The sequence below is a fragment of the Aegilops tauschii genome, chromosome 7, assembly GCF_002575655.3.
Source record: "Aegilops tauschii subsp. strangulata cultivar AL8/78 chromosome 7, Aet v6.0, whole genome shotgun sequence".
NCBI classification, from domain to species: domain Eukaryota; kingdom Viridiplantae; phylum Streptophyta; class Magnoliopsida; order Poales; family Poaceae; genus Aegilops; species Aegilops tauschii.
The window spans coordinates 277,095,606-277,109,260 of record NC_053041.3 but is presented as its reverse complement, the minus strand read 5'-3'; the positions used below and the strand labels follow the sequence as shown (position 1 = coordinate 277,109,260).

At 53.7% G+C, this 13,655-nt stretch overlaps 1 protein-coding gene across 1 annotated transcript; it reads left to right on the top strand.

The window, feature by feature from the left end:
* Window positions 1-4,569: 4,569 nt before the first annotated feature.
* On the top strand, window positions 4,570-13,472 carry LOC109765557 (peptidyl-prolyl cis-trans isomerase CYP18-2). Its single transcript, XM_020324340.3, has 6 exons — window positions 4,570-4,853; window positions 4,951-5,046; window positions 5,153-5,214; window positions 5,547-5,680; window positions 12,924-13,008; window positions 13,246-13,472. The coding sequence occupies exons 1-6, from the start codon at window positions 4,782-4,784 to the stop codon at window positions 13,289-13,291; spliced, it is 495 nt and encodes a 164-aa protein (XP_020179929.1). The 5' UTR covers window positions 4,570-4,781; the 3' UTR covers window positions 13,292-13,472.
* Window positions 13,473-13,655: the final 183 nt, after the last annotated feature.

Here is a 13,655-nt window from a genome sequence, read left to right as displayed (position 1 = left end):
ACACGCGACCGGCTCATCGTCCGCGCCCACGACCGCCTCGCCAGCGTCTGTGCCGTTTCCAATGCTGCGGCCGACTCTCTCGTCCGCGCCGGCTTACAACGCCACGGCCGACTCGCTCGTGATTAATTTCAGCTTAACCATGGTGATCATCAACTCCGCGGTGGATAATTACTGGCCTGGCATATCAGGTGAAATCCATCCATTATATTTTTACATTACATTTTTTTAAAGAGCAATTACTCTGGCTTGCAAGTTCTCCAATGCAAGACAAGTTGTCTACTGCAAAAAGGACTATTATATCACTGAGTTGTTAAATGACTCATACCGGTTTATATCACGGTCAAATATGGAGAATCTCAAGACAACTCCTCGAGTCGTCTTAAGACTCGGGGGCTACAATGACACGACTCAGCCAGTTCAAGAACCCTGGGTCATTGGAGGAAAAAATAACTCGGCTCCGGAGGCTACTGTCCTATTGGTGAAAATTTGAAGGCCGTCAGAAAATTTTCGGCTTAAAAAAGTGCCTGACAATCATAAAATTCCGGCTCAATAGAAGAATCCCGGGTTATCAGGAAAGATTCCAGTTCAAAATCCGGTTCAAGGGAAATCTATCTCCCACAAAGCTTTGAAAGCTCTTAATATCCGGTTTAAAATTCTGGCTCAAGAAGAATTTATCTCTCGCAAGGTTCGAGTTCTTAGAAAATTAAAGGTTGCCGAAGAGGACCTGCTGCCATGATGCGCGGTTCAAACATGGGTATCCTGCCTTATTGGCTTATACACCCTGTTACAAATTTCATGGGGGCTTCCTACTCACTGAGCATAGCTATGACTACCCTTTGATCCGGCTTATAGGCTGGGCTATAAAAATCACTTGGGGGCTTCCTGTTCAAACATAGGTGTATTCACCAAAGAGAACATAGCGTTACTACCCTCTTGACTGGCTTGGAACACCAGGTGTATTCACCAAAGTTTCCGGGTTATCTTGTTCAAACATAGGTGTATTCAACAAAGAGGACATAACCTTTTAATTGGCTTGGAATGCCAGGTGTATTCACCAAAAAATTCGGGTTATCCTGCCTTTGTATGTCTGCCACTCCGCCCAGGTAATCCTGGAATGACACAGTCAATCTTATAAAGACCCTGAACTTGTCAAAGTTAAAACAGCGATTGGTCATGTGAGGCCCGGCTTACAGGGTTTGAATGAAGGATTAACTCAGTGGTTGTGCGGCCCATGAAAGCACTTGAAATTTCGGCTTAGCGGCCTATGAAAGCCTTGTTTTTTACGATTTGTTATTTTCTCTGAACATTGCTTTGATTCATATCCTTGTTCCATATTAACATATGGTTTAAACCAATTCAGGCCATGTAGCCTTAATCTTTATGACTCATATTTGAGCATATTTGGGGTTTTGATAACCCGTCCTTATAGAGGGCGTTAAGTTGCCAGGATATCTTTGCCTTGGGCAATCAAAATCATGATATTGCATGCCTACGGGTCAATACCCGCGACGGATTATATTATTCAAATCTTGAATAGCCAACATGGCTAGATTTTTATTATGGTTATCAATAACCAGTATTATGATTGAGGTTTTCAAAGTCGCTTTAGCGGAATGGCTATTATTTTATCAATGGATATGATTTATTCTACAATGGAAGGAATAGTCTCGAGTCGCTGCAGGCTTACGACCCGGCACTTGGGGGCCACATTATTCAAGTTGAGATTACATCAAATATGCAAGTCCCATGTCACTGCCAGCATGCACCATGGCACTTGGGGGCTAATGCAAAGTCGTTTTTACTTGCCTTATTGAAGACCCGACTCATCACATCATAATGAGCTGGCCCTTGGGGGCTACCAATTGCTCCTGTAAAAAATTCAAGGTACACAAGTTAAATCCATTATATTGAAGGGTCCATTGCTCAGTTGGTAAAGCACAAGGCTCTTAACCTTGTGGACATGGGTTCAAGCCCTGCGATGAAGGCTACATCATATGATGTTATTTTCAATGATCATATCTGCAAAGTCCCTGCTCATTATTGCATAATGACCCGGCCCTTGGGGGCTACACTGCTTGAAGTTTTTATGAGCTTAAGGCAATTACAAGTCCCAGGTTGCTGCAAGCATGACAACCCGACACTTGGGGGCTACAAGTGATATGCATATAAGGGAGGTACATTTTCAAGCTTGATGTTAGCAACAATTACGACCCGGTGCCATCAATATTTACAAACCGGCAATTTTGGCAATGTTAAAACCGGCAAGTTCTACATCTTCAAGCCGGCTGAAAATCAGATGAGTATTTCAAGACCAATATTTTTTGTTAAGCATTGGGAGCTAAATCAAATGAATTATTCTTCACAATATTTTTCTGTGAGAAAGAAATGTCAGCAAATTGATTATGAGGTTGGCCTATTGATCCGGACTTTTCAGAAGAAGGAAATGACAAGGACTTAAAGATGATCAGGATCAGTTTAACATGGATAAATCCAAATTAAACTGGGGGCTAATGTCGGGGATATACCCCGTGGTATGACCCGGCCGGAGTTATGACCCAGCTGGGACTTGGTATTTCATTGGTAAACCGCCCGAGGACTGACGATTCACTGATGACCCGGCTGAGCCTGGTGACCCATTGGTAAGCCGGCAGACAGTGGTAAGCCGGCAGATAGTGGTAAGCCGGTAGACAGTTGTAAGCCGGCACACAGTGGTAAGCCAACAGACAGTTGTAAGCCGACAAACAGTGGTAAAAAGCCAGCAGACAGTTGTAAACCGGCAGACAATGGTAAGCCAGCAGGCAGTTGTAAGCCGGCAGACAGTGGTAAGCCAGCGGACAGTTGTAAGCCGGCAGACAGTGGTAAGTCGGCAGACAGTTGTAAGCCGACAGACAGTTATAACCCGGCAGACAGAGTCGCCTGGGGTTAATAAGCCCGAGACGTTAAGAAGCCCAAGACGTTAAGAAGCCCATTGAGAGAAGCCCGTGAAGAGAAGTCAGAGTAGTTTAAGTCTTAATCCGACTAGGACTCTACATGTAACCCGCCCCTTCAACTTATATAAGGAGGGGCTGGGCACCCCAAGGAAGAAATAATCTGGAAGGCTAGACACAACTAGAGGAGAGCCGGTTTATGCGGCGACTCCCTCGTGAGCATAACGAGACGTAGCCACAAACAAAATGTAGGGTTATTACCGGATGATGTTTCCCGGGGCCCAAGCTGTCTAAATCCTTGTCTTGTGTGTTATCCGCCTCGCGTCCCTCATCCCGATCAACCCCTCGCAAGCTATCCCATAGATGCGTTCGCCTCACGACAAGTCCTCACACTAGGACATCTGCCGTGACAAATCCACGACAATATGTATCATATTTTTCGTCCCTGGGAATCCAATTATGAGCCCAAATTCTCGCAAACTCACCATCTCTCATCCTTCTAATCAAACCTCGGCCAAGAACATCTCTTCCTTCAAGCACCGAGCGTCAAATTTGAGGGGTGGTTGCCCAGCTCTGCTGAAAGAATAGTGCCAGATGGAAATTAAATAGCTTTAAGCATTTTCTGTCAACAAAAGACCAGGAAACTGAAGTATGCGCTGTGACTGCCTAGCCAAGAGAGCTAAGTTGAACAACTTGAAATTTTTGAAACCCAATTCTCCCATATAGTTCGGTTGTGTCATATCTTCCCAAGAAACTGTGCTGGTTTACGTTGTCCTGCTTTACTTCCCCGCCAGAGTTGCCAGATTACTTTATTAGCAGTGGCGGAGCATGACAAACAATCAAGAGGGGGGGGGGCAAATTTCAAAATGAAAGCAAAATACATATGAAAACAGGCGCGACTCACATGAAATTACGGGCCAATCGAATACATTTTGCTTCTTGATTCCTTTGGCAGGTCCATGCATATGTGGCACAAAGTACTTGGGCTGATGGCCGTGCGGCGGGTGGAAGCCCAAGCCAAGAAGGAAAATAAGGGAATTGGGCGGACGACTTAGAAATTAAATCGCCATAGATGGAGACACGTCACAGAGAGATGACGTTGAATTATAGGAAAAATAAGAGACGCACGTCCCAATATGGTACAGTATGTTTTAGCTTATCACACGAGTTGTTGCTGAAGGTTTTTGTCTAGAGAGCTTTACATACGTGAAGTTTCACGTATACAAAAGTCAATCAAGCTAGCTATGCGTGTACTCTAATTCAATCAAATACATGATAAGCTCGGCCACTGGACCAGAACGATTTGTATACATTGTTGAAAAGTTTACACTTTGGAAGGAGGGCCAGAGCCCGGAATTGTCCCCAGGAGGCTCTCCCTCTGTTTATTAGGGTGCTCACACAAACCTCTTGGCAATTTAAAACATGACTTAAAGAAAACTGACATCGCTTGTGCCATTGATTTGACCAATACCTCTTTAGCTGACGAGAATTTTTCCTGAATCCATCCTTTTTACTTTGCTCTATAGTTTTTCTATAATAGGTTTTTCTTTTGACAATTTTTTTAAAATAATAGGTTTACTAGAAGAAGAAGAGGAAGAAGAAGAAGCAGCAGCAGCAGCCTCGTATTGGGCCGAGGCTTCGAGTTTTTCCCCTTTTGCAACGAACGCCTTTTTAGTTGGGCTCTTGAAGCTTTGCGGTCTCTGGGGTTTTCTGTGTTGCCTGTTGGTAGGCCGGACCCAGTACTTGTTCTCCATCGTGCCGCCAGTCCACTCGCCGCCGCCGTCCCCCTCTCGCTCCCTCTCCCTTTGTCGCGCCGCCGCCACCGTCTCTTGTCTCGCCTGTCGCCACCTCAAGATGTGGGGCGGCGACGACGGAGGGACTCCGGAGGTCACCCTGGAGACCTCCATGGGATCCTTCACCGTCGAGGTACAGGAAGCCGGAAATTTCTCCTCCCTTCTTCTTCTTCGTGTTGCTGGTGCTGACAGTTGGGTCGATTTTGTTGCTACGTGCTCCAACCCGGCAGATGTACCACAAGCACGCGCCCAAGACCTGCAGGAACTTCGTCGAGCTCGCGCGCCGCAAATACTACGACAACGTCGTCTTCCACCGCATCATCAAGGTCCGTAGTCACTTTCTCTCCATGCTCCCTTCTCGTCTGGCACGCAGGTTCTCTACGCCTGCTCCGTTGGGCGAGCGGTGTTCCTTATCCGGTGGTGTTGATGCAGGATTTCATCGTGCAAGGTGGGGATCCTAGTGGAACAGGCAGGGGCGGCGAATCCATCTACGGGTGAGTTACCAAATCCATTCCATCTTAAATAGCTTTGTCTTTCTTCTCGGGTCGAGGTTATTCAAGTGTCACTCTAGGCTAGAGGAAGCTCGTTAATGCTGTTTACCGTTTAATCTTGATAAGTGTTAAGGCCGTGTTACAAATTAGCAATTGTGTAGCAATATCTGCGTCGCTGTTATATATAGCATTGTTTTCGGCCTGCCGGAGTTTGTTGCTTGGCAAGAAGCTAAATATGTGTATTGTTCATCAGCCATAGGTTGGCAGTGTGAGGGTTGGTTCGTTGATGTTTGGATCCTAAGGTTGGTATATGGACATTGTTGCTGCCTTTGCAGAGCAAAATTTGAGGACGAGATAAGGCCAGAGCTGAAGCACACCGGGGCTGGGATTCTATCAATGGCAAATGCTGGTCCGAATACAAACGGAAGCCAGTTCTTCATCACTCTTGCACCTTGTCAATCACTGGATGGTGAGACTAGCATTTCAAAACTCCGCCCTATGTTGTTGTTCTTGCCTGTTTGCTTTATTGGACCAGGGTTTGGGTTTTCCCCATGCCCCTTGAATTCGTTCCACACACATGGATTCGTCGATAGCTTTTTTCTGGTTCACCTGGAAACTTGGCAATGATAAGTGCCACTCGTCAGGTGCGTGGCACTCCGGCCCTGACGTTTTCCAATGGCAATTCCAGTCACACAAGGATGGCAAATTCCAGTGACACACGGCAAGTTTCTGTTAAAAATAAACCGAAGCACGAAAGTTGCCATGCTTGCCAACTAAAGTTGCCATCCTCACGTAACTAAACTTGCCATAAAAAATGTTCGGAGTTGCCATGTGCTTGTACCTGATGTTCGACAATTGTCAGGGTCCTTTATTTAACAGATTGATTAATTGGATGTCCTAATGATTACAGAGAAGTGGAACTAAGATGGCTTGATATTTAAGAGCATTTTGGAGAATTACTTTATTCTTCAAGCTTAATGCATATCGTCCTTGAAATATGGGACCAACATAGCCATGTTTTCCTCATCACTGCCAATCCTAGGAAATTTTACTAGCCAGGATCGGAAATATGAAATATGGTCACATCTGAATTGGACATCATAGATTGTGCCACCTTACCGTTTTTCTTCTTCCTTGTGGGATTTTTTTTTGGTGAATATGCTTAGCAGCGTATCATTTCATTGATAGAAGGGAAAGAGAGATGTTAGTACAGGTTACATCCTCGCAGACGTACACTAGCAGGCGTCTGGGAGGATGCGGTGAGCAGGGGGAGGAGGATGCTCAGCCTCATTACAGATGATCGGGTTACAGGAATAATAGCGGCTAATCCCTTGGCGCCAGCTTAGCCCAAAGGCGAGCGTCATCCTGGATGGAAATCACGAGATCATCGGTGGAGGGGTGAAGGCCGTCGAAGATGACGACGTTGCGGTGCTTCCAGATGGCCCAAGCGGTCAGAGTGACGATGGAGTTGAGCCCTTTGCGCAGGCCGCTCAGCGAGGTGTCGGCTGCGAGTGCCCACCAAGCGAAGAAGGTCGTCGTGTTGTCCATGGGCGGGGTGGTGAGCCGGCACCAAGAAAGAATTTCGTGCCAGGTGATCCTAGCGAACACACATCCAGATAAGAGGTGGTCGATGGATTCCGTCTCCTGATGGCAAAGGATGCAGGCAGGGTCTTGGGTGAGGCCGTGGCGTGCGCGGCGCTCGGCCGTCCAGCATCGGTCCAGGGAAGCAAGCCAGAGGAAGATCTTGTTGTTGATGGGGGCCCAGCTCTTCCAAAGTAGCTTCCAACAAGGCGGGGTAGTGGATCCGTGGAAGAGGGCTTGGTAGCAAGACTTGGCTGAATATATACCATTTGCCGTCCATCTCCAAGATATCCGGTCGGGCGTGGGGGTGAGGGTTACGCCTTGAAGCTTACGCCAAAGATTGACGTACTCGAGGACCTCCGGGAGCCCTAGCGTGCCGTGGATGTCGCGAATCCAGGCCTGCTGCTCGAGGCCCTTGTAGACCAGGGTGCGCCGCCTGCGCCGGCTCGGCACGAGGGAGAGGAGGCCGGGGGCAAAGTCGGAGATGGCCTGCCCGTCGAGCCAGTGATCGCTCCAAAAAAGGCAGGTCCTCCCGTCACCCAAGTGCCAGGATGTGGATGCACGGAAGAAGCGGCACGTCACATCGTCAATTGGGAGCTGAAGGTGGTGCCATGGGCGCGAGGGGTCGGTGGCCTTGAGCCAAAGCCAGCGGCAGCGCAAGGAAATGCCGGTGAGATGCAAGTCGCGCACGCCCAGTCCACCGAACTCAAGAGGTCGACAGACTCGCGGCCAGCTAACAAGACAGCTGCCGGATCTGGCGTCGCGTCGGCCGTGCCAGAGGAAGTCGCGAATGATCTGCGTGATCTTCTTGAGGATAGTCGGGTTGGTGGCAATGGCCATGAGGATGTGCACAGGCATGGCGGAGAGCACGTGGCGCACCAGAGCAAGACGCTAGCCGCAGGTCAGGAGCGCGGCTTTCTAGGTGGCCAACTTCCTCGTGAGTTTGTCCATGAGTGGCAGCAAGGACGAGGAGGGTGTCTTGCGCACGGACAACGAGAGGCCTAGGTACACCAAGGGGAAGGTGGTGACCGCACACGCGAGCGTGGAGTCGATGGCCGTGGTCACCTCCTCGTCGCAGCGGATGGGTGTGGCCGAGCACTTCAGAAAATTTGTGCGGAGGCCCGAGGCGTCGCTGAAGACCCGGAGCAGCTCACGGATGGTGGCGAGCTCGGTGGTGGTCGGGTGGCAAAAGACAACCACATCGTCGGCGTACAGGGAGATACTGGAAGCGGCGTGACGGATGGTCAGCCGTTGAAGCATTCCCGCGCGGACCGCGTGCTGGAGGAGAGAGTTCAGGGTGTCGACCACGATCGCGAAGAGGAGCGGGGAGATGGGGTTGCCTTGGCGGAGACTGCATGCATGATCCACGGGGGGGCCAGGGTTGCCGTTGATGAGGACTCGCGTGGACGCGGTGGAGACTAGGATGCACACCCATTCGCACCAGCGATGCCCGAAGCCAAGGTGCTGGAGTACTTGAAGAGAAAAGGCTATGAAACCGTGTCGAAAGCCTTCGCAATGTCGAGCTTGAGGAGGATTCGCAGGGCCTTGAGGTTATGGAGCAGGCGCGCCGTTTGTTGGATGAGAAGGAAGTTGTCGTGCACGCTCCGGCCGGCGATGAAGGCGCTTTGGTTGGCGGGAACAATCTGACTCATCCTCGGTGCCAGGCGAAGGAAAGGACCTTGGCGAAGAGCTTGGCGATGATATGAATCAAGCTGATCGGCCTGTAGTCGGAGAGCGCGGACGCGTCCGGTTCCTTGGGGATTAGAACGAGCAATGCCTCATTGAGCTTCTGGAAGCCCATGCCATTCATCGCGTATAGTTTGTCGAAGGCTTCACAGATGTCGGCCTTGATCGTGGTCCAGCATGCGCTCAGGAATTCCGCCGTGAACCCGTCCGGTCCTGGTGCTTTGCCCGTGGGTAGCTGCTTCACGGCATTCCAAATCTCATCTTCCGTGAACGGGTGCTCTAGGTCAAGAAGATCAAAGTGGCGAGGGTCGATGCCATCGAGGTCGAGGGAGTGCTCCCTGTGGGTGGAGGAGCCCAGAATGGAGCTGAAATGCTCGAAAGCTGCTTTAGCCCTGTCTACCTCGTCGGCAAGGACTTGCGTGCCCACCCGGATGCCGGCCATATAGTTCTTTTGCGCGCGGTGGGCGGCCTGTATCTTGAGGAATGCGGCGTTGGTGTCACCCTCACGGAGCCAGTTAAGGCGCACACGCTACCGGAGAATAGAGTGCTCAAGGGAGGCGAGACCGAGGTAAGCTCGCTTGAGCTCACGGCGCAACCAGCCCTCAGCCGACGCTAGGGGCCGACAATCTTGGGCAACGTCCAGGCGATAGATGAGCTCGCGCGTGATCTGCAGCTGCAGGGAGATGTTGCCGGTAGTGCGCGCGCCCCAACTCTGGAGACGACGTGCAGTGGCCTTGAGCCTGGCGTATATGCGCCGGAACGGGTCGGGGTCAGGTGGCACAACGTTCCAGGCCTCGTGCACCATGTCGTGGAAGCCAGTGAGCTTAGGCCAGAATCTCTCGAAGTGGAAGCGGCGCTTGCTCGTGCCGCAGGGCGCACAGTCGATGAGCAAGGGGCAGTGGTCGGAAGTAGCCGTAGACATGCATCGAAGAAGGTGTTGTGGGTTGATGGTCTCCCAAGACGGTGTGCAGAGCACAGGATCGTTGCGCACCAGGGTTGGGTTATTTTGCTCGTTAGATCACGTGTATCTCCTCTCGTGAAGATAGATGTCGCGAAGGGCGTGTTCAGCAATGAACCGACGAAAACGGCTCATGGTGCGATGATTGAGATTGCCGTTGTTTTTGTCCGCGCAAGAAGTGATCATATTGAAATCGCCGCCGAGGAGCCAAGGGCCAGCAATGATATCGCGCAGGTCGTGGAGCTCGGCCATGAAGGCCAGCTTATCATCAACACCTTGCGGTCCGTAAACTCTCGTGAGCCACCATGGGGTTGCATCGGCGGTGAGGGAGACGGTGGCAGAGACGTGGAACGCTCCCACAATGGGGTTGGCTAGGGCGACACGGTCGCTACGCCAAGCCAAAAGGGTCCCCCCTCGCGTACCCGAGGCAGGCAAGAAGTAGAAGTCCGAGAAGGAGGGACCCGAGGTCTCAATCACAGTCGACAACGAGACCAAACTCATCTTAGTTTCCGAGAGACACACGATACAAGGATCGGTAGGAGCGATGGCGGAGCGGACGGTGGTGCGCTTAGCACCACTATTGAGCCCGCGCACGTTCCAGAAAATAATCTTGAGGCTATGATCCATGGGAGGGATGGGGGGGGGTCGGAGAGGGAGATGCGAGAAGCACATCAGACCTCGACCAAGCGAGGAGCAGCCGGGACGACGCCGTCGAGCAGCCCGGGAGGGACAGTCCACACGTAGAAAACGGCGAATGCAAGGACAATATCACCGGCGAGAGGCCTGGCGAAGAGCTTGTTGTAGCGGGCAAGTGCCTCCTCCGAGATGGGCTCATCATCGCCAAGTAGCCCGAGGCGCCGAAGGAGAACGCGCTTCGCCTTTGTCTCCGAATCCAGGCCACGATCACCCTTGGCCAGACGTCTGCTGCGTCGTGGCGTAAAGTTGGGCGGCACGGCTCCACGTTTGCGACGCGCGGAGGGAGTCTTAAGAACGGGGGAGGGGCACGTTCTGATAGAGTTGATGTAGCTTAGGACCTCAGCGGGAACCGGGCAGGATGCATGGCCGTTGGAGCTGAAGATCGGCGTCTGGGCGTGTGCCTGCATGGCCTCGGGAGGGGGCGCGCAATCAGCAGCTGCGCGTGGGCCAGCTGCATGCGGAGGGGACGTAGCCATGCAGATCGTGGGTGAGGCGGTGGGGCCCGCCGCATGCATCGGGAGTGGGGAGGCGTCGCGCGTTGGTTGGGAAGCGGGGTCCGCCTGCAATGTCGGAAGGATACGGACGACAGCCCGGCAACCAGGGTGGGGCGCGGGATCCGAGGCGTTGATCCGCTCAGGCGTGGCATCAGGTGGCAGCTCAGAGCCGAGGCCCGCCGAATCGTCCGTGGCAGAAGTTGGGTTGCCGCCAGTCGAGGACTGGCGACACACGCGGGTGGGATCACGCGGTGGCGACGCGGGTGGGGCCTCGATCCGGAGAAGCTGGTTGGTGGCGGGAGGATTCGAGGCGGGCCGGGGCGGGGAACGAGGATTGGGACCCGAATAGTTGTCGGCGGTTGGACCGGGGCGACAGGTGGCGCACCGAGGAAGGCCAGCGTTTGAACAGGGAGCGCGCCAGGGGCTTGGCCTGTAGGGCAGGCGTCCTTGACAGCCTTGGACGAACTGGGGGCCCATGGTTGACGGTGCCAACGGCAGGATGGGGCCCCAGCACGCCTTGCCACCCACGAAACGGAGGGGGCCCAGCATTATGGCGGTGCTGATGCCGGCCGGGCGGCGGTCGGTGGCAGGCGGCGGGAAGTTGTGCCGACGAGGCCAGGCCTCCGGGAGAGGGGGGAGGGCGCGGGGCCATCGTCGCCGCTCTGCCCGGCGGGCGGAGGCGGAGGTGGAGGGGCGGGGAAGCGGTAGTCATCGGCATGGCGCACGTGAATAGACATTGGGAAACGCAGCATCTGCACAGCAAAGCGGTCGACCAGGTCCGGGTTAGCACCGGCGAGGTCGTTGGGCTCGGCCAGAAGGAGCTCGGAAGTCCGTGGAATCGCGTCGAGGTTGGTAGTCCAGGCCGTCAGCTGGAAGACCAACATGTCACTGCCGTCCAGCGTCTCGGGAGCAAGCCGGTCAACCAGGCAGAACGGGGCAAGGAGCTGCATGGCAGAGGAGATGTCCCAGCCATGTTTCGGGATGCCGGTGATCTCGATGTCGTCGGAGATGCGGAGGGAGACCGGCTTGGCCCCGGCGAGGCGACTCCAGGGGTGGATGATCAGTCGGAACTTGGCGGCGCGGATGGGTCTCGCGGCCACGAGAGCACGGGTGGCGGCATCCCGGAAGCGAAGGAGGAACTCGTCGTCGCGGCGACGGTGGACGGAGAAGGCCGCCGGCGCGAGCTGGAAGCGCTCGCACAGCTCGCGAGCCACGTGCCAGAGACCCCAGAACAGTTCCCGGCGACGATGGCAATCAGGGCAAGGCCCAGAGCGCGCTCAGCCTCCTCCAACCGAGCGGTGCGGGGGAGGTAGCAGACGGCGCCTGCCGGCTGCAGGGCGGGGTGGCCCGACAAGGAAGTGGGCGCGGCCAGCGCGCAGGTGCCGGCGGAGCTGCGGGGTGAGGAGGTGGCCGAAGGAGGTGGCGAGGGAGTGACCGCGGCGGAGGAGGTGGTGGTGGCGGCGATGGAGACCGAGGACGAACCCAACCCTGGCCCGGAGAATGTGGGTGGGGATGGGCCCGGAACACTCGAAGCCAAAGATCCGGCAGAACGGGGGGACGACGGGCGCGTGCGCTTGGCCGCCGACGTGCCCTCCGAAGAGGACGAGCGGGGGGCCGTGCAGAACCTCGCGATGTGGCCGAAAAAGCGACAGCGCACGTCCTTCCGGCACTCAGAGGCAGCGCGGGCACTCCCCGGGGCGCGGGGAGGAAGGGGGGCTGCGGACGTGCCCGCCATGGTCGTCGCGCCGGCGGCGGCGCAGACCACGAGGGCGCGGGCGACGACAGCTGCCCGCGACCTCCCAACCACCATCATCAGGGGCGGCGTCCCCAGTCTCGTGCACAACCCGATGCACCTCGGAGCGAGGTCCGGGACGCACGGCGGGCGGCGAGAGCTGGGGAGCAGGGTGGGAGGAGAGGCCGGAGGCGAGCAGAGGGCGAGGCGGTAGGAGCGAGGCCGGTGGTCGGACTCCGCAGAGGACGGGCTGGATTCCATCCAGGGGCGTTCGCGGGGCCTGCCGCCCGCAGCCGGGGAAGGAGGGGAAGGCCATGGGGTGGGCGACGGCGCCGGAGTAGCGGCCGGCGCGACGGGGAGGTGGGCGACGGCAGCCGGAGTGGCCGCCGGCGGATCTGGGGCTGGGGCGCGGGGGCTAGGAGCGGGCTAGCGAGGTCTTCCCCCCACTATGACTAGCCTAAGCCACCGTGGCCAGATCCTCCCTTGTGGGAATTGTCCATGTTGAGCTTTGCATCATCACATTGTTCTTGCATGCCAATGAACTAGCGTAATTTTAATGTTCCAGGTAAGCACACAATTTTTGGGAGAGTATGCAGAGGAATGGAAATTGTTAAGCGCCTTGGAAGTATTCAGACCGACAAAAATGATAGGTAACACTTCAACTATATCCATATGTTTATATGACCACACCAGGCAGCGAACCCCATGCACACTAAGGCTTGCTGTATATCTATCTATTATTTTGTGTAGATGCAAAGGCACATGATCTCTCATCTCAATTCATGTATGGTGTCCAGTATTAACCATGGGATCGAGATTTGTAAGTTTCCATGGAAACCAATGTTGTTGAATTGTTGGATCTAACTCGGATTTATTACTTTGTCCAGGCCCATTCATGAAGTGAAAATTCTGCGGACTGTTGTTAAAGATTGAAGCACGGCTGTTGTCATGAAACTCTTAATCTTTGGTTGTAGCTGTTTCACATGAGCATGTATTCCCAGTTTGACTGGGAGGTCTTGTAATGTCAACTTGTACTTTGGTGTTCCTTTTTTTAACGATGAATCTTGCTTGCATATGATCATTTGACGAGTACCAAAAAAAAGATGATTAGTTATCTTTGCTGTGCATCGTGCGATATTATACTTTGCTAAACCATTCCTCCACGGCAGGTTAAGCCGACACTGTTTTACATGGGAAACGACAGATTTTCTTTTTTTGAAACGACAGATTTTACTAGTACCATTTGTCAGTTCCCTTATCTGAAGAAATGGAGCTCCCTGTTTCCGCGTTTTGGATG